The sequence below is a fragment of the Engystomops pustulosus genome, chromosome 6, assembly GCF_040894005.1.
Source record: "Engystomops pustulosus chromosome 6, aEngPut4.maternal, whole genome shotgun sequence".
Taxonomy (NCBI): Eukaryota; Metazoa; Chordata; class Amphibia; order Anura; family Leptodactylidae; genus Engystomops; species Engystomops pustulosus.
Genome location: NC_092416.1, coordinates 58,564,056 through 58,585,684, shown reverse-complemented (window position 1 = coordinate 58,585,684; position 21,629 = coordinate 58,564,056). Strand labels below are relative to the sequence as shown.

At 41.0% G+C, this 21,629-nt stretch overlaps 1 protein-coding gene across 6 annotated transcripts in view; it reads left to right on the top strand.

Annotated features, from left to right (window-relative positions):
- CHD5 (chromodomain helicase DNA binding protein 5) overlaps window positions 1-21,629 on the top strand; it is a 145,686-nt gene that overhangs the window by 97,003 nt on the left and 27,054 nt on the right. For 3 of the 6 annotated variants that reach the window (XM_072156229.1, XM_072156228.1, XM_072156233.1), the window contains exons 18-28: window positions 777-950; window positions 1,588-1,729; window positions 4,708-4,839; window positions 6,936-7,053; window positions 11,311-11,435; window positions 12,027-12,258; window positions 14,895-14,933; window positions 17,153-17,325; window positions 19,251-19,425; window positions 20,980-21,072; window positions 21,478-21,566. In XM_072156229.1, the coding sequence (XP_072012330.1) occupies window positions 777-950; window positions 1,588-1,729; window positions 4,708-4,839; window positions 6,936-7,053; window positions 11,311-11,435; window positions 12,027-12,258; window positions 14,895-14,933; window positions 17,153-17,325; window positions 19,251-19,425; window positions 20,980-21,072; window positions 21,478-21,566 (1,492 nt within the window). The remainder of the gene's footprint in view (window positions 1-776; window positions 951-1,587; window positions 1,730-4,707; window positions 4,840-6,935; window positions 7,054-11,310; window positions 11,436-12,026; window positions 12,259-14,894; window positions 14,934-17,152; window positions 17,326-19,250; window positions 19,426-20,979; window positions 21,073-21,477; window positions 21,567-21,629) is intronic. The other 3 variants (XM_072156230.1, XM_072156234.1, XM_072156231.1) reach the window with 3 other exon arrangements.

The window sequence follows — 21,629 nt, the reverse complement described above, 5'->3', positions numbered from 1 at the left end:
GAAAGGCTGATACGTTGCATGTATGTTAAAGGAGTAGTCCCATTTCAGCATATAAGTTTTATTGTTTGAATTAAGGAAAGTTATACAATTTTCCAATATACTTGCTGTATCAATTCCTCTCGGTTTTCTAGAACTCTGCTTGCTGTCCTTCTATAGAAAGCTTCTATGTTTACTTCCAGTGGACAGAAATCTGACCATGGTCACACAGGTGCACAGCTGGTTAGTATCATAGAGAGTAATCAGAGCTGTGTGTTATAACGAGCTGTGCACCTGTGTGACCATGGTCAGATTCTATCCACTGGAAGCGACATATAAACTTCCTATAGATTGACAGCAAGCAGAGATCTAGAAAACTGTGAGGAATTGATACAGAAAGTAGATTGGAAAATCGTATAATTTTTCATCATACAAACAATAACGTTAATTTGACGAAATGGGATTATCCCTTTAATCTCCTCCGGGGTGGAGACAATAGGGCTCTCCCATAGCTCATCATATAGCAACCTTTTTCACTCTTGACCACTACTTGGCTGGTGTATATCATGTAGGACACAAGACATGGTGTTTCCTACATTTATCGGACCATTGTCTCCTGACCTGGAAACCCATTTAAGACTGCATACTTTACAACCATAGGAAGGGTTTTGCTTTCAGCGAGGTTTTGTCACTTTACTGAATTTTCATCCTTCTAATTTTTGGAGTCATGCCACAGAAACCAATGCATCTTTCCTTATGCAAACGCTTTACATGCTTTTTATGTGATGTTTTCCCTTCAGCAATCTGGACGGCTTCCTAGAAGAATTTGCTGACATCTCTAAGGAAGACCAAATTAAAAAACTTCATGACTTACTAGGGCCTCACATGCTGCGGAGGCTGAAAGCAGATGTCTTTAAGAACATGCCAGCCAAAACAGAATTAATAGTACGAGTGGAGCTTAGCCAAATGCAGAAGTGAGTGAAATCCTACTAAACACTAGACTTTAATCATTTCCCCTTTCTTTTTGTTTCTATTAAATTTATTTTTGGTACATGTTTATATAGTAAAAGTATATATTCTCAGATTTTTGTTTATTCTTTTTTTTTTTTAAATCTACATAAATGGTTTCTACTCTAGCCTGTATTTTACTGCAAATTTTAGTTTTAATCAGTGGTAAAAAAAATGGCATATTTGAATGTAGCGTGAAAGAGTAACCTTTGAAGCATTTTTTCACTTCATAAATTAATAATGCAGGTGATAAAAGTAGCTTTGTAATATACTTCATTAAGTAAAGAAGCTTCTCTGCCTTTTCTCTGTTCTTTCTCCTGCAGTGAGCAGTGTATCTTTAGGCCTTTAGGTGACTGTCCACATCAGACAGAAAAGGCGTGGCTAACTATTAACTCTCTCCTTACCTAGAGAATATTTCTCTTGATAAAAAAAAGGCATAGGAAAAGAAGTACACAGGAACATATTTCTATAATAAAGTATATTACAACGTTTACAATCTTCACTATTCATTTATAAAATTATGTCAAAACATATAGTTTCCCTTCTATTATACTTATATGTCAATGCATGGGTTTTATGTTTTTTTCTGTGATTTTGCTCTAGGAAGTATTATAAGTTCATTTTAACCAGAAATTTTGAAGCCTTGAATTCCAAAGGAGGTGGAAACCAGGTTTCTCTCCTAAATATTATGATGGACTTGAAGAAGTGCTGCAACCACCCGTACCTCTTTCCCGTTGCTGCTGTGGTAAGAGTGGAATCAGCTGCTGTTTCTAGTGCATATGTGTTGGAGGGCCTTATTCACACCATATATTTCAGCTGTATTTGCTTTTTATGTATTCTTTTTATTTACACTACATTTTTAATATACATGGTATTTACAGGTGGTGATGTATGTGCATAACTGTACAATTTTCTGTATAACATCTCACCAAGCCATAATAAAATGTTATTGTGCCTGTCACACTCACATCTGCCTGTCCATTAAAGTTTAACATTAAGAGCTTATGTACAAACCATTGTCATAATTCATATTGCATTCTCTTAAAGTTACAGGCCGGGGGTCAGGGTGAGTTCTAATTAATTATTGCTGCACTGCACCAAATCCTCAGTTATTGAAGGGTCATTCGTCATATTCTGTTAACAGTGAGCTCAGCCTGATGCAGGCACTGTGTGTGTTGTAGCTGCAATGACTGGGTAATCTTTTAACAGGGTTTGATCGATTACCCCGTAGACTGATATTGCAGATAGATTGCATGACATCTCCGTGGAGAAAAATATCAATATCACTAATCATAAGCAAATATCAAATAGTTAATAATACGGTTTTCTTTTTGGAACTATATTGGTTTATAATATTACTGTAGAAGACTGCTGTCTCTGCACATTTGAATATAGTATAACTATGTTTCTAACCTATTAGATGCTAACCAAATGGCATCAATTACTTACTGTATAAAGTGCTGGTCTCAGAAACATTGGGGCTGATTTACTTACCCGGTCCTTTCGCGATCCAGCGGCGCGTTCTGTGCGGAGGATTCGGGTCTTCCGTCAATTCACTAAGGCAGTTCCTCAGATGTCCACCAGGTGTCGCTGCTGCACTGAAGTTCACCAAGCTGGGGCGAGTGCAGGTAAGCGTGTGTCCAGCAACACTGTTTTTTTTAAAATGCGGCGGTTTCTCCGAATCCGTCGGGTTTTCGTTCAGCCATGCACCTCGATTTCCGTCGCGTGCATGCCGGCGCCGATGCGCCACAATCCGATCAACGCAAAACGTAAAAAATTTGTGTAAATCGCCATAAAAACGCGTTTCGGGCCCTTAGTAAATGACCCCCATTGTGTTATCCCAACCTTCAGAATTTTACTTATTACATATATTAATACTGAATAGAAGAGGTGGGGCTGGGTGTTGCGGCTTATACATCTTAGGCTACATTCACACACACATGTTTCCGCCGTATCGTAGCACAGTGGGCACACATCAGCGCATGGGAGAGGAGGAGGGGGTGAGCAGCGTTCAACCCCACCCCTCTCCAGAGCGATATATGCTGCACAGCACGTGTGCTGCACCGTACCACTCCGTATGGCTCCGTGTGCCCATTGCCGGCCAATGGGGGATGTATATATACGGCGGCCGTTTGTACGTACCCCAACGGCCGTGTGAATGTAGCCTTGTAACATGTGGAGTTGTATTTAAAGGAGTCGTCCACTTTCACAAAATAATTGATATAATTTGTGTAATGAAAAGTTATACAATTTTCCGGTATATGTTCTGTTTCAATACCGCACTGTTTCCTAGATCTCTGCTTGCTGTCCTGCTACAGGAAGTTTCATTGTTTACTTCCTGTGGACAGAAACCAGTCCCTAGTCATGTCATGTCACACAGGTGCACGTCTCGTTAGTACACAATTAGAACTGTGTGATATAACGAGCTCTGCACCTGTATGACATAATATGATCAGGGACTGGTTTCTATCTGCTTAAAGAGAACCCGTCAGGCAAAATAACCCCCCTAAACTAAATATATTTTCAATGAGAAACATTGCCTCTATCCCTTCATTGTCCCTCTACATGCCTGTATACCTAAGCAATGAGGTCCTAAAGCTGTATGCAAATGACCTGTGAAATGTCCAATGAGTCATTAGCATATTCAAGCTGTCCAGCTTATTCATGAGTGGGAGGCACAGCCACACCCCCAGTGCATGACTGACAGCCTGTATAATGGTGTGAGGCTGTATAATGATGTGCTTCCTGGAGCTGGCGCCCCCTGCAGCCTGTGTGTGTATAGGAGAGATACAACAGCTCCAGGGTGCAGCCATGTTATAGCAGAACATGTCAGGTACTTGTGTAGCTGATGTTTGTGTCTCTGTGTATAAGGAGGATGAAGCATGTCAGCAGACGCAGCACACGCACTAGCAATGCTTTACTATACATTACACACATGAGCAGGGGGAGGAGAGGGGAAGGGGAACAGGGGTGACATCACTGCCTCTGACCATGTGACCAGCCTCATTTACATAATAAAGAAAAGATGATTTAGCAATGATTAATATATGAATTGACTAGATTAAGGCTGTGATGTGATCCTTATGAGCTGCTCCAACAGGTAGTAGTGACAGGACAAGTGACACAGACCTGATGACAGGTGTCCTTTAATATAAAAGACAATCCAGCTCACCAGTCTGAAGAGACGTGTCACAACATGTGCTGAAGATCCTTCCGCCGGACCAGGGACAACAACGTAGAAAAAAAAACGTGTTGAGGTTTCATTAAAAACTTGTCATCCGACTTTATTCAAGATCAATCTTTAAAAGAATTCCATGATGCAACGTAGGTCCCATGTCTGTTGGAATACTTTTAAAGATGGATCTTAAATAAAGTCGGATGACAAGTTTTTATTTAAACCTCATCACGTTTGGTGCTGGATTAGAATAGTTTTTTCTACTGGTTTCTATCCACAGGACGTAAACAATGAAGCTTCCTATAGCGGAGATTTAGAAAACAGTGAGAAACTGATACAGAAAGTATATTGGGAAATTGTATAATTTTTCTTTACATAAACTGAACGTGGACAACCCCACTAAGTTGTTCCTTTCTTAACACCTCACAAGACTGGACCATGGGATACAGAGCTCCTATATAAAGAATGTATGATTCACATAAGTGGTTGTGTCTACCTAAAGTACTTGGAGACCTGCGGCCCACTTTAACATATCCATTTTTATTTAGGAGGCCCCAGTCTTGCCAAATGGATCTTATGATGGGAGTTCCTTAGTGAAATCTTCGGGAAAATTGATGCTGCTACAGAAGATGTTGAAAAAGCTAAAAGACGAAGGACACAGAGTCCTTATATTTTCTCAGGTATCTAATTTTTAGTTAAACTTTTGTGTGATGCTGATCACTCTTTGATCTGCCTTGCGAGCTAAATCATCTTTAAAAATCTTTTAAAAAGCCTTCATTACAAATCACAAAGGATACAAAATAGTCCTGGATGGCACCCATCTGACCTTTTGGCTTTTTGCATGTAGACCCTATAACAGTGGTGGCGAACCTATGGTACGGGTGCCAGAGGTGTGCTCTGGGCCAATCAGGTGTCTCCTCATGCTGCTTCTCATCCTATCACCCCTCACTGAAACAATGAAGTTACAGCTGCACACCCCTCCCACACTTCTTTTTAAAGGGCACCTGTCATCATAAACTCTCGTAGTACCTTATTCTGCTCTCCAAGTATTCCTAAATTCTGTTCCTATTACTTTCTGTTGCAGCAGTTTAGTAAAAATCTTTAGAAAAAAGGCCTTTCAGTGTGACCTTACTCTCCCCTGCTTCTTAAAGGGGTATTCCGGGAATATGAACGTCTGACAAAAAAACCCTTAATGATATATATAAATGAATACAACAATACTCAATGTCATTAGTCACAAAACGGAGCTAAAGTAATATGATTTTATGATTTACAAAATTTATGGCCTCTCTAAAGTAGGAGGAGTTATCACTAAGATGGCCGCCACTGGAAACTACAAGTTCCATGATCCTTTAGTTCTCAGTAACTCCTCCTACCTCTTGTGCTCTGCTAACAGTGATGATGTAACAGGTTTTCTTGCTCTGTTACCATAGTAATGATGTGTAACTGCTATCACCACAACACTGATCATACTGCATGCACTGCAACCAACCGACTACAGCCAAACGTAGTGGTGATCACATGACCCTGCCCAGGCAGGTACAGGACATGTATGTGGACATGTGACCAGCGGCCATCTTCTTTTCTGCGACGGACCGCGCGGAGGAAATTAACGGACTGATTAAAGGGCCGGTAGCATTTTAATTCTTCAATTACAGTCTATGTCACCAGCATTTTCTGCTAAGGGGAGCAAAATTTTAAATAACAACTAATTACACATTAGCTTATATTTTGAGTGCCCACTTGTATATGAATTATGCTGATTCCTGGAATACCCCTTTAATTCTCGGTCATGTGCTTCAGCACCCCTCTTCTTCAGCTGTCGGTGGCAGGCATGAGCTTCTGCTAGCTGGCTCATCCTCCGGAGGCATTGGACCATTTAGCATCATAACTGTACAGTGATGTGGTACATGCCCTGTGAAATTGGCAAAAAAGAGGTGTACCGGAGGTGAAATCATAGGCTCACAACACATGAGAGAGAATTCAGAAGCACGTGAGAGTGATGGCACACTGAAGAGTTGTCAGATGAGGATGGCCGTGACTTTGTTTCCAAGGACAGAGAAAGAATAAAAGTGGATTTTTACAAGAATGCTGCAACAGAAAATAATGATAAAAAAGGAATTGGACACAGTGAACCCCTTCACAACTGCCATATGGATATATAGGTCCTAATTGCACATGTCCCATGCAGATAGCATTTTACGTGTATAACAGTGGCCCCTTAAAACAATTATACAGTTCTGGTGTAATTTTAAACAGGAGAATCTTAATTTAGTTTCTTGTTGCCACAGAACCGGAGGTGCTTTAACAGTAGGTACCACGGTTCAGAAGATATAACAGTTTGACGCGTACCTTCCTCCAGAACACGCAGCCTTGGCACCAGTATCTAAACCTGGGGAGGGGAGCTGCAGTGATGCCACACATATATTTTCAGCATATTTTGAAAGATTTTTCAAAGACATCATAATAAGGACCACTAGATTTGACCTGGACATTCAGGTACCAATGATCTTTGGTCACAAAAGGTTTAATGAGGAGAATAAAGTTCTACTGGGAATTTGCAGGGAAGTGACTGTTCTTTTTGTATGATGTAGGCAGGTAGAGAATGTACAATGAAAATCATAATAAGTGGTTTTCTATAGGTAGGTATTTCAAAAAGTGACTACATCTATATGAAGATTAAATATATGAAGAGAAATATAACCTGCCATCCTAAAAGTGTAGTTAATGTATTTAGTACAACTTTATATGTACACTGAATTGCTTACTTTTATAGATGACTAAAATGCTGGATTTACTTGAAGACTTTCTGGAGTATGAAGGTTATAAGTACGAGCGAATAGACGGTGGAATTACAGGAGGGCTGCGTCAGGAGGCAATTGACAGGTTTAATGGTACTACTTTGTTACGCAAATTTGTTCTTGCAAATGATGTGTTTTCCTGATTATTGATATTGATGGTCTGAGTTGCAGTTACATGTCTTCGCCACCACACTGAGAACGGAGCTGTGTTTCCTGCTCTGTTCTCCGTGTTACCTGCATTTACAGGTACACAATACATAGCGCTGGCTTAACCATAAAGGTTCTTAAATAAGGACCCCTTTATGTAAGCTGGGAGACATGGTGTGAACACATGACATAGCATTGGCTCTATGCTCAGCGCTCCAATAAGGGACAGGATGGCTGTGGCAGAGCCAGGAGTGGCAGCCTTAGATCTGAGTTGATTGGCCTACATTGTCTAGGTTTGATCTGACCCTTTTAAGCCCAATTCCCCTCTATTGTGTGGGCATGGATTGAATCAATTTTGTAATTCTGATAAAAGTTGGAATTATGGAACATTGATATAATGAATAATTAGAATAAATAATGTCCCTAATTGCCCAGCTGTACCTTGAAGAATGCTGAGCAATATTATTTGTAAATGGGATTTCTAATCACTTATTTTTTAAAATTTTTAAGATCTCAAATTGCAATGACAAAACTGCCTTTATGCTGCCACCTATAGGCAAGAAGATAGAATTAAATAGACAAAAGAAATGACATTTAAGGGCTACTTCATTGACTAGCTGTTCGTAAAACATGCTTTACTGATTTGGCAAGCTCTGTGTAGCACTGCGGAATATGTGTGTGCTATACAAAGGAATTATTATTATTTTCGGAAACAGCTCTATAAAGATGAGATTCAATGGTCGGTGGGGGCACTGTTTTTGGAAAGCAGCCTTTTTTTTCAGTCTTTAGGCACCAGAGAAAGGCGCATTCACATGACCGTCCCCCATAGGTGGGAATAGCAGCACAGAGCAATATGACCGTACCGCTCCGTATACTGGAAAAAGATAGGACATGTCCTATCTTTCCCTGTGTGTGCGGCCTTTACGCCATGCATTTCTATGGAGTGGGGAGGGGTCACCCCTCCTCCTCTCTATCGCGTCGGACATAAGCCCGTAAATTCGGCCCAAGGGTGATGTCACACATGAAGTTTTTGGTCCCTTTTTTAATCATGGGTTTTCAGTCCGTTTAACCCCTAGGCACACCTGGACGTTATACTACGTCCCTGTGGCTAGATACTTAGAGCATCGGGACGTAGTATAACGTCCTGCTTCTGGCACCGGCTCACGAACGGAGCCGGCACCAGAAGCAGCGGCTGTCAGCTGTCTATCACAGCTAACACCGCGCGCTAACACACGCAATCGGAGCCGACTCCGAGCGCGGGTGTTAACCCCTTACACGCCGCGTCATGCTTAAGAGTGTTCCTGCTATGTATCGGATCCCCCGTGCCGCTTACCGAGGGATCCGACCCTCTTCTGGGCAGCCCTGAAGTCTACTTAGTGCTCCGGTGATCCTGGAAGTCACACCCCTTCCGGGTCTGACTGTAAACTGTCTGAGCATGCGTCTGTGTCTAAAATGAGACCACTAAAAAAGAACAACTCTTCTTGCAAAAAATAAGCCCCTAACCAGATTTGTCTGCTGAAAAATAAAAAATTTCAGCATATGAAAAGATGGTGATGCTAAAATGAACAAAATTTGCTCCAAATTGGTTTTATTCAGTAAAATTTAATAAAATACACAAAACCCCCACATATTTGGTATCGCTACGTCCGTAACAATCTGCATAATAAAACAGAATCGTTATTGGACCCGCAAAGTGAACCCTGTAAAAAACAACCATAAAAAAAAACTCTCCGAAAAATAAATGATTTTTAATTAATACCCTTTAAAAAATGTTCTAAAAAGTGATTTAAAAAAGTTATGCACTCTAAAATAAGACCACTAAAAAGAACAATCCTTCTCGCAATAAATAAGCCCTTGACCAGATTTGTACGCTGAAAAATAAAAAAGTTATCCATATGAAAGTCGGAGATGCTTAAATTAACATTTTCGGCAAATTACTTTTTAATTACCGTATATACTCGTGTATAAGCCGAGTTTTTCAGCACAAAAAATGTGCTGAAAAACGTCCCCTCGGCTTATACACGAGTCATATAGGAAGTTAAAAATACTTAAAAAATAATAAACGTATATACTCACCCTCCGGTGGCCCCGATGTGCAGCGCTGCTCCCCGATGTCCGCACAGCTCGTCTTCAGGCTTCCGCACCCGTCTTCTTTCTTCTGCAGTGCGCCGTGCGCATCATACTAGGCGCCGGCCAAGAGAGAGAGCAATGGCGGCGCCCGGCAGAAGAAAGAAGACGGTCGCGGAAGCCTGAAGACGAGCCGCGCTGACATCGGGGGAGCAGCGCTGCACATCGGGGCCACCGGAGGGTGAGTATATACGTTTATTATTTTTTTAATGCTGGGGCAAGCTGTATACTACTGGGGGCAGGCGTATACTACCGGGGGAAGGCTGTATACCACACGGGGCAGGCTAGGGTGCTGTATACTACTGGGGGCAGTGCTGTATACTACTGGGGGCAGTTTGTATACTACTGGGGGCAGGCTGTATACTACTGGGGGCAGTGCTGCATACTACTGGGGGCAGGCTGTATACTACTGGGGGCAGTGCTGTATACTACTGGGGGCAGGCTGGACTGGCTGTATACTATAGGGGGCTAGTTGGCTATATACTGGGGGGTCTGTGACCAATGCATTTCCCACCCTCGGCTTATACTCGAGTCAATATATTTTCCCAGTTTTGGTGGTAAAATTAGGGGTCTTGGCTTATACTCGGGTCGGCTTATACTCGAGTATATACGGTAAGTAAAAATGGGGGGGGGGGCTATATAAATGAGGTCTTTCTGTAATCGTGGAGACCCATAGAATAAAAATAATACAGTATTTTTACGGTATGGTAAACGGCCAAAAAAAAACCCACAAAAAAAGTTCCTAAAATTTGATGATTTGCGTTTCCTCCACCGACAAAGAGTTAATAAAATCTCACCAATTAGCTATAGATGCCCCAAAATTATTTACCAGAAAAGTGAATCTCATGTGGCAAAAAAATAAGCCCCTATAGGTCCACAATAAAAAAACTATTAGTTTTGGTGATTTTCCCAAAAATTAGAAAAATGGCACCCAAATTCTGAGCCTCATAACATTCTAGTAAAATATGTAGAATCTTAAAAAACCCTGCCAATATAAAGCAGACATTTGAGAAATGTAAGTTATGAATTTATTTGGGTGCTAGGACTATCTGCTTCAAAAGTAGAGAATTTAGGACTTGGATATCTTATATTGTTCCAAAGCTATAAGCACTTATAGTGACACAGGGCAGATTTGAAAAATGGGACCGCGTCCTAAAGCCAAAAGAGGCTGAGTCCCGTAGGGACAAATGCATGGTAAACGGTAAATGCATTTTTAAACGGACTGAAAACGCATGCTTAAATATGGACCGAAAGTGCCCCGTGTGGCATCACTGGTCTTCTTGATCTCTACTTGTTGCCCTTCTATAGAAGATTTTATGTTTACTTCCACTTGATAGAAATCGGACCATGGTCACACAGGTGTACGGCTCGTTAGTATCATAGAGAGTAATCAGAGCTGTGTTATATAACGAGCCGTGCACCTGTGTGACCATGATCAGATTTCTGTCCACTGGAAATAAACAATGAAGCTTCCTACAGAATTGATACATAAATAATATTATATTTTGTCTAACTATTTATTGTTCAAACAATATCAATTACTTGTTGAAATGGGAGCACCCTTTTAAGAGTTTACCCTAGGTCAGTTGCAAAGAATACGGCTGCTGTTATTTTCATATAAAATCAATATAAACTGCAACCCAGTATTAATGTTGTTTGTGGCTTTGATGTACTACTTAGCCTTATGCCATTTACCAGGCTGTGCCCAACAACATTTCTACTGTGTCTAAATAAAATATTTTAACATTTGGACTCAGTAATAGATGTTATTTTCCCCCATTTTTGACAGACAATTGTGATTTAATGTTGTATATTAGCTGTGACAGTATGTGGTTACTGAAGCAGTTATGTGAGCAGCTCTTTGAAAATGACAGCTCCCTCTTCCCCTCTCCTAGGAGAAAATCTCAGCGACCTAGCTCTAACTTTCTTAGAATCATGGTGCTGTCTATCAACCAGTTTAATTAGTAAAATTAATGTGTGACCCATCTTTGGGACTCCTCTAGGGCTTCTTTTATCTGTAAAGATTTTATTACTGTACACTTGACATGTCTTCCATTATCTTTTTCATTCTTTTAGCTCCTGGTGCACAGCAGTTTTGTTTTCTATTGTCTACCCGTGCTGGAGGATTGGGAATAAATTTAGCTACAGCTGACACGGTCATTATATATGACTCAGACTGGAACCCACACAATGATATCCAGGTCAGTTCATTAATCGTTATTATTATTACATTCATGGAAGGGATAACTTGATGATTGGTGGTGGTCACAATGGTAAGAACCCGACAGATCATAAGAACAGGGGTCAGTTGTACGACAAAATGAACAGAACAGCTAGTCGCCCATGTGCCTGTTTCTTTATTCTCCTCTATGGTGCTGACAGAGATCTCTGCTTCTGCCAGTACCAAAGACTGTAAGTGGAGCGGCATTGTGCATGTCTGACCTGCCATTCCCCAAATGGACCCCATCACTGGGACTGTCATGATCAGCTTGTTCTCCTCTATCCCACAGATTGGGGATAACTTATTGTGATTAGACAATCCCATTAATGAAAAGTGTTCATCCATCAAAAAATCTGGTATTCATGCTGTATGCTGTGGAGCAGTTTTACGGTTTTGTGGAAGTTTCAGTAGTGGTTACAGATTTTCATGGTGGCTATGCACATGTTCCCAAAATTCTGTATTATGGGGCTCCATATGGGTCCTTCATAATATTGTACACACTTGAAAAATTGGAAATATGTTATAGGAGAAATTTATTAAATTTATTAAAGATACAAATCCTTCTCTACAGGCTTTCAGCCGCGCTCACAGAATCGGGCAGAATAAAAAAGTCATGATCTATAGGTTTGTCACAAGAGCTTCTGTAGAGGAACGGATTACCCAGGTGGCAAAGAGAAAAATGATGTTGACCCATCTAGTAGTACGGCCAGGCTTGGGCTCTAAATCTGGCTCCATGTCAAAGCAGGAATTGGATGATATTCTGAAGTTTGGAACAGAAGAGCTTTTCAAGGATGATGTTGAAGGTAAAAGAAACCCAATGCATCCCTTGTCTCACATCTCATGTTTCTTTGTTGTACTGTCTTGTGCCTCTGCCTGATGAGTTTCTAGGCACACTTCTTAATGATGGTAACACCTAGTGCCGATTCAAACTTATCCAAGAGGAATAAAAGAGTAATAATAGTAATAATAATAACTATAGTACTGATCATGTGGGAAAACAAGAACACAGGATTTGCCCATTTGTGATTGACAGAACTTTCTGTATCAGTGTGCATACACAGAAGGCTGTCAATCATCCATTGTGGGTGCGGTACGCAGGACTCTCACTCTTTCTCCTAGGAGTCCTGCCAGGATTTACTCTACTTTTTATAGAGGAATCCTGCTCCAAATCAAACAACCCTACATAGGACAGAGCTCAGCTTCTATCAATAATACTGTATATACTCGAGTATAAGCCGACCCGAGTATAAGCCGTGACCCCTAATTTTACCACCAAAAACTGGGAAAACCTATTGACTCGAGTATAACCCGAGGGTGGGAAATGCATTGGTCACAGACCCAGCCAAGTATATAGCCAGCCAGATCCCTATAATATACAGTTTGCCCACAGTAGTATACAGCCTGCCCCCAGAAGTATACAGCCTGCCCCAGCCTGCCCCCAGTAGTATACAGCCTGCCCCCAGTAGTATACAGCCTGCCCCCAGTAGTATACAGCCACCCCAGCCTGCCCCCAGTAGTATACAGCCACCCCAGCCTGACCCCAGTTGTATACAGCCACCCCAGCCTGACCCCAGTTGTATACAGCCACCCCAGCCTGCCCCCAGTAGTATACAGCCACCCCAGCCTGCCCCCAGTAGTATACAGCATGCCCCCAGTAGTATACAGCCACCCCAGCCTGTCCCCTAGTAATATACAGCATGCCCCCAGTAGTATACAGTCAGCCCAGAATTAAAAAAAAAAAAACTATTTACTCACCCTCCGGTGATCCCGATGCGCAGCGCTGCTCCCCCGATGCCATTGCGGCTCCTCTTCTTGCTTCCGCGCCGTCTTCTGTCTTCTTTAACATTGCGTTGGGCGCCGCAACTGTTCTCTCCCGTGCGGCGCCTAGTATGACGCGCCGCTGCTGACGTCATACTAGGCGCCGCACGGGGGAAGAACAATGGCGGCGCCCAACGCGATGTTAAAGAAGACAGAAGACGGCGCGGAAGCAAGAAGAGGAGCCGGGAAGCCAGAAGAGGAGCCGCTTTTTTTGTGCTGAAAAACTCGGCTTATACACGAGTATATACGGTAATCATAATAATAAGTGCCTTTATTTTCCACATCAATTTTGCAAGTCAAATAAGTAAAATGGACAGATGAAACAATAGAAAATTGGGCCCTGCACACAAGAGCTTGCAATCTATTTCCTGTGATCATGTAGAGCAGGAGAAATCTCCACTGAATAAAGCTCTGTGTTTGCTTGTTTTCAGATGTGTTCAATAATGTGTCATGAAGTAGAGTTGCGGTTTGCATCAACTGAGTACATGGAAATAGAGAGATCTTGTATTCTGGGACATCACAACTGATTTTGTTTTTCATTTATACTTCTTTTTCTATGCCAAAATCTTTGGTCTCCTAGGTAGCTGGTATTCCAAGGGAACCTGTTAGGGCTATTTGGGACACTTAACAAACTACAAGTCCTTGTGGACCCACATCGATCTGTGAAAGTTCTGTGGCCACTTTAAAGAAAGTTTATACCTGTCTAGAGATTGGACATTGGACTCACCTCTGGTTCTCTCAGAAGCTGCCTGGTGAATATTCAGTGAATATATAATATAAATTATAATATAATATAATAATTATATATAATATAAATTATGTTGTGCACAAGGCTTAGTGAAAATGGTTCAGACTAGGAAATATGCAATTTTTTTGTGAAGAATTTTTTTTAGAGCAGAACTGTTCTTGTTTTCGTTGGCAACCAATCAGAGCTCAGCTTTCATTTCCCCACAGCTGTTTATAAAATTAAAGCTGAGTTCTGATTGGTTTCCATGGGCAACTAGAACAGTTTTACCTCAGAAACTTGATCATAAATGCCCCCAATGTTTGTTTAAAAAAAGTGGACAAGAGCATTGATCCATGAAAAAGTATTGCACTTAGTGCAGCCATGTGCTTTTGGTTAACAAAAACTGTTTTGTGGACTTAAAGCCAAAAGGTGAATGACGGCATCTCTGATGGTCTAGGATTATGCACATAACTTGTGTGTAGTAGATCACTAACTTCCTTAGGCTATCAAATAGCTTGTAGGCCGCAAGATATAGCATATGTGCCAGAACATAGCTCAAGCATCCTGACTCAATCCACCTGCCGCGAGGGTCATGTACGGGGGATAAGAAGTCACACTTTTGACCTGTACACCAGTTGCCACAATGAATCCCCCCACAGAATCACATATGGCCCAGTTGGTACGTATTTCACAGACTGAATAAATTTGTATTGGAGTCGGCCTAGAGCGGATTCTGAAGTACACAGGAAAAAAATTCCAAAACATTTAAAGCAATATGTCAAAATCAGTTGTGATGCTTTCAATACAGACTGTGATGTAGCTTGATGTGCCGATTGCCTAACTCTTCGCCTCCTTTTTTTGATGTTTTTGTGTCTTCCCTCCTTTTTACTGCAGACCATCATTGTGGCAACTTAACAGTATGCAAGAAACCTGGTGAGCGGCTCTGTGGATCAATGCTACCAGAGCAGTGGCTAGTCTGTAGTGTTGCCTTCCCCTTTAAGTGCCGGAATAAATATTGCTTAAATAAAAAAAAAAGTCTAAATTTCACATAGTGGCAAATCAGGGTTATGCACATTGCACAATTTATGCATGTAATCCAGTCTCAAAATATACGGAGCACAATCTGCATTATTTAACAACTAAAATATAATGGATGGAGTGTGTGCACACAGCGGTGCAGAGTATTTACGTAAATAAGTGTTTTGACTTTCTTATGTTAGTGAGGGCACATAGGGGCAGATTTATTAAGCTGTCTGAAAGTCAGAATATTTCTAGTTGCCCATGGCAACAAATCACAGCTCAGCTTTCATTTTACCAGTGCTCGTGAATATTTTAAAGGGGAGCTGTGATTGGTTGCCGTGGGCAACTAGAAATATTCTGACTTTCAGACAGCTTGATTAATCTTCCCCATTGTGAAAGGAAAATAGTAACCATGTGTGGATGACAATGGAAACAAACACTAGATTAGTGAGTAGCACCTAAAATCAAGAGTCTCCAGTCGCGACTCCATCACAGATTATTTCAGAAATCCCTAAGGAGGTAGATACATATCTACTGATGTGATATACTCTATTGAATTACTTCATATTACTTCAGTATATTATATGTACATTGGGTAGGGTAGTGATGAAATAGAGGCTCCAGGATCAGACTACATAGGGGTTATTTGTTGTCTGTTACCTTGGAGACATATAGGCTTGCTTAGGGGCTGCATTGAGGAGATGATTTTAATCAAGGGCTTTTACCTCTTTCACCATTTTGAATGCATAGGCACAATACTAAAATGCTTAAGAACCATGTACATAGTTTTTACTGTTACAAAGCCATGGCCCCATGCAGGAATATGTTCTCTAAGGTGTGGTGTCCTCTACCAGCAATTCTGTGGTATACAAGAGGATATACACTGGTCTCTACAGGTGAATAGATATCTAGCTCAGGCACTGGTAGGCATGATCACTCAAACACATTTAGATGCTACAGATATTGCAGTTTGTAGGTAACTATCATAGGGGACTCAAGATTTACTAAAGATTACCATTACTACTCTACACATGGAAATCTATAACTAGTGCTCTGTACGCCATATCCCTATGTGAATTTTAATTGTTGCTATTTTCACAGCTGCAACTGCAACACAAGCTTTGTCACTTTTGTCACTGCCATGTTTTGTTCTGTAACTTTTGTGGCTTTTCGGGGGGGTGCTCACTCATCAGCACCATGGGTGTGACCCCCATTACAGTTGGTTGCGGCTGTTTATATCATGCTATTTTGTGTATATATATGTTACGCTGCTGGAATTAAAGGTGATGTCCACATTAGATTTTTATTTTTAGCAAAAATGTTATTAAGAAGTTTTAATCAGAAACTTTTAATCAAGCTCAGTTTTTCCTACCAGCTACTCCTTTAGGGGGTGAAGATGAGCACAGGAGAAAACTCCTAGAATAAGTTTATGCTCTAAATTGAGGAATATTTTCCTGACTCCTGGCCGGAGTCTCTCTTTAAGCCATCATCGGTCACTGAAGGTGGACATCCCCTTATCTTTGTGTTTTGCAATAGAATAAATTTGGCTTACAAATAATCGCCGTTTATCCTGGAACGCTTAACCAGACATAAAGGAGTTAAAGGGCTATTTCCATTTGGGTATATACATTAAATTTGATCCATTTGTTATAAACATACATTTCTTCAATTGGATGTTGTTAAAAATATGAAGCTATGTGAAGATAATGTCCTATAAATGTAGTCATATGGTCCCTTGGAAACAACATAGGTGTCCTTGGATTCAACCACTGCTGGAGTAATTGATCAAAGCAACAAATAGTTTTTACATACAAAATGGCCAGAGAGTTACTGCATGTCACACAGCCATCATGTATTAATGAACAATACATCCAGGCGGTTGTGAAGTTAGTTTATAAGGGACAACATGGGAAATTATCTTCACACAGGTACATATTTTGATAAAATGCAATTCAAAAAATGTGTATATATGGCAGGTGAATTAAATTAAACACAAATGCCCAGATATGAATACCCCTTTAAGGGTCCTTTGAATTCCAGGTCTGGATAACTCCCATTGTCATATCCTATTCGCAGATGTTAGGTATTGGGCAGGGAATATTGGTGATACATGTCTGTATTGCCTTTTGCAGGGGACAGTAAGGACGTTGAAGACAGCAGTGTCATCCATTATGATGATGGCGCCATCTCCAAACTTCTGGATAGAAACCAAGATGCCACCGAGGACACAGAGATACAAAACATGAATGAATATCTGAGTTCTTTCAAAGTGGCTCAGTATGTTGTGCGAGAGGATGACGGAGTGGTAACACTTATTTATTACCTTTGAGTTTTATAGTGGTAAAAATTTCTACAGTACAATAGTACAGTGGATATAAAGGGATACTAACCCCTGTGAAAATGAATGTTGCTTGTCATGTAAAAAAAAAAAAAAAATCAGATCGAGGAGAATCATTTAGGACCATTGGCAGCCTCTGGCCTCTCTTCCATTAATCTACAGTAAAAATCAAGCATGATAAACCTAGATGTACATAGTCATTGATCAAGGCATTGTGATGTGATGGTGGTAATTGTTTTATATGTGTTATTCTTGGCCTTCTTCCTTCTAAAATCAGCTTGAAGACACAGCATGGAGGCGCTCTGGTAATCCCCCCATAGCATTTCAGGCTCATTAGCATATTTTTCAAAGATGACATTAAAAGGAAGGAGGCCATCGGTAACAAATATAAAAACATTACCACAGTCAAAGTAACTGTATATAAAAGTTAGTGTCCCTGGTTTACCATGATGCTTCAAATCTGTCAGATTGTGAGGGCATCCGTTTTACCACCCTATCCCAGAGCCTAGACATCTAAAGAGACTGCTCATACATGGAACACAAAACCATCACTTACCAGATATTCATGCACCTCCTCCATATTTCTTTAGCTCTTGGCACCTCGAAGATCAATTGCCTACTTGCCTTTTGGTTAGTTTTTGAGACGTCCATTCCCATATAATGTCACGGTTTATCTATTCTTGATGACCATCTTCACTGTGTTCCATTGAATATCTAATGCCTTGGAAATGTATTTGTACCCTTCTGCTAACTGATAACTTCCAACATCCCTTTTATGTGCTATATTTGCATCATATCTTTTTCTGTAAATTAAAACTAAAACTAAAAAATGGCAGGAAAATCCTACTAGAGAAGCTAAACCAAAGATCCCTTTAATGGATTGCAGTTGTGTACTGACTACTATTCACCATGATTTTAAAAGTGATTTTCTAATCCTGGTCACAACCACATCCAGATTATAAAATGTGTGCTGGGCTAATGCAACCACATTATTATAGTCTTGTTCTTTTCCCCTGGTTTCTTAATTCATTACTTAGTTTGCTTTTTATGGTGCAGATTATGGGTAAAATTGAAGGTGTAAATAAGTGTAAAGTCATTTCTTTTTTCCATGACAAAAATCTACCATTTTAACAGGGATATAAACTTTGTATATCCCACATACATATTGTTCAACAATTAGTTCTGGTGTTCAAGATGTTTTCTTGCTGTTACCAAATAGAAACTATGATTTATAAAGGATGAAAATCCAATCAGGTCTTATAATGGACATAGGGGCAAATTTAACATGCTTATAAAGCCTATTTCTGTCCGTTTTGTCGATTCTCTGACCCACACGGCACATTAGGTGTGACCCGGGAATTCGGCATGAGCGCGAGTGGGGAAGGGTGTGTGTGTGTGTGCATGCCCGGTCTGCCGTATTTACTATAGTCTCTTCTGGAAAACTTTATTTGAAATCTCCTCTAGGTGGGACCTGATCAGTTTCGCTCAATTTCAAAAATATGAGTCCTGGTGTCTGACCATTATAATACTCACCACTGTCAGACAGGAGGTGCTGGAGCAGAAGAGGAGGCAGGGCAGTGTGATATGGTATTATCATAACTCGTGCCCCCTCCTGTGCTCTAGCACCTCCTCTCTAACAGCGCAGAGGATTATAATGATCAGATACTGGAACTGATACCTCAGCAACCATAGGGGCTAGAAAGAAAATGCTAAGTACCACTGAATCTGTGTAATAGCCCCTACATCATAGTATGTTCATCTCTGCTCGTGTGAGGTGGTGAAAGGCTTATTTAAGCTGCAAATCCCCATTGAGCTTTAGCTTTGTGAAGGTGAGGGTGACAGCTGGTAAAGTCATTGGAGTCCTTATCGTGTTACAATTTTATTAACCTTAGGAGGAAGTTGAACGGGAAATTATAAAACAAGAAGAGAATGTAGATCCTGACTATTGGGAGAAGCTCCTACGTCATCATTATGAACAACAGCAAGAGGATCTTGCAAGAAATCTTGGAAAAGGAAAAAGAATCCGCAAACAAGTCAACTACAATGATGCTTCACAGGAGGACCAAGGTGCCGTCTATTGTGATGATTATGCTGGATACAGTTATATAACATTAAGCGCATATATAATTGCTTTGCTTTAGTAGTTGCATGTTTTTTTATTTTTACATCCAAAAAATCTTCTTAAATTTAGGCTGTATGATCTCACCCCCCTGTATATCTGAGCTAAGTATTCATATATATACACTCACCGGCCACTTTATTAGGTACACCTGTCCAACTGCTCGTTAACACTTAATTTTTAATCAGCCAATTACATGGCGGCAACTCAGTGCATTTAGGCATGTAGACATGGTCAAGACAATCTCCTGCAGTTCAAACCGAGCATCAGTGTGGGGAAGAAAGGTGATTTGAGTGCCTTTGAACGTGGCATGGTTGTTGGTGCCAGAAGGGCTGGTCTGAGTATTTCAGAAACTGCTGATCTACTGGGATTTTAACGCACAACCATCTCTAGGGTTTACAGAGAATGGTCCGAAAAAGAAAAAACATCCAGTGAGCGGGAGTTCTGTGGGCGGAAATGCCTTGTTGATGCCAGAGGTCAGAGGAGAATGGGAAGACTGGTTCGAGCTGATAGAAAGGCAACAGTGACTCAAATCGCCACCCGTTACAACCAAGGTAGGCAGAAGAGCATCTCTGAACGCACAGTACGTCGAACTTTGAGGCAGATGGGCTACAGCAGCAGAAGACCACACCGGGTGCCACTCCTTTCAGCTAAGAACAGGAATCTGAGGCTACAATTTGCACAAGCTCATCAAAATTGGACAGTAGAAGATTGGAAAAACGTTGCCTGGTCTGATGAGTCTCAATTTCTGCTGCGACATTCGGATGGTAGGGTCAGAATTTGGCGTCAACAACATGAAAGCATGGATCCATCCTGCCTTGTATCAACGGTTCAGGCTGGTGGTGGTGGTGTCATGGTGTGGGGAATATTTTCTTGGCACTCTTTGGGCCCCTTGCTACCAATTGAGCATCGTTGCAATGCCACAGCCTACCTGAGTATTGTTGCTGACCATGTCCATCCCTTTATGACCACAATGTACCCAACATCTGATGGCTACTTTCAGCAGGATAATGCGCCATGTCATAAAGCTGGAATCATCTCAGACTGGTTTCTTGAACATGACAATGAGGTCACTGTACTCAAATGGCCTCCACAGTCACCAGATCTCAATCCATTAGAGCATCTTTGGGATGTGGAGGAACGGGAGATTCGCATCATGGATGTGCAGCCGACAAATCTGCGGCAACTGTGTGATGCCATCAAGTCAATATGGACCAAAATCTCTGAGGAATGCTTACAGCACCTTGTTGAATCTATGCCACGAAGAATTGAGGCAGTTCTGAAGGCAAAAGGGGGTCCAAACCGTTACTAGCATGGTGTACCTAATAAAGTGGCCGGTGAGTGTATATCATGGACATGCAGCAGAGGCATGTAGATGCCTTAGTAAAATTCATTGTAAAATAACCAGTATCCTTAGTGGTCTTGAGTATTGAACGGGCTAATGTATGCATTCATCACTATCCTCATCTCTCCAAGCTTGATTGATTTTTTTTATCATATAGAATGGCAAGATGAACTTTCTGACAACCAATCAGAATATTCCATTGGGTCAGAGGATGAAGATGAAGATTTTGAAGAGAAGCCTGAAGGTCAGAGTGAGTTTAACTTTTTTCCACAGATGGGAAAGGATCACCTATAGCACTATATACCAAACAGGCAATGGTGGCATTACAAGATGGTTACCTATTGCGGTCAGTCTTACTTTGTCTTCTCTGTCACTCTACAATTCTTTTATGGGGGCTACACATTTATTACACCCTTATTATCACAATTGAGTTAAGGTATGGCGGTTTGTCCTAATAGTTGTGTACAGTTTTCTAAGTGAAAGACAACCCACCATGATTCCATGGCATCTGATCTCTAGTGGTGACATCCTATCATTAAAGCTATTTTATCTTAGCCTAACATAGACCCTATTATACAGGCTTTAGCAGCTAAAAAGTTGTTCTTTGTGGTCTCTAGTTCGATAACCTTTATGAAATTGTATATCATTTCCTTAGGCGGGAGGAGACAGTCTCGCAGACAACTGAAAAGCGACCGAGACAAACCTCTTCCTCCGCTTCTTGCTCGTGTTGGAGGAAACATTGAGGTACATGTATAATGGAGCAGGAAGATGTTACCTTTCTGTTCAATTTTTGCATTTTATTTCTCA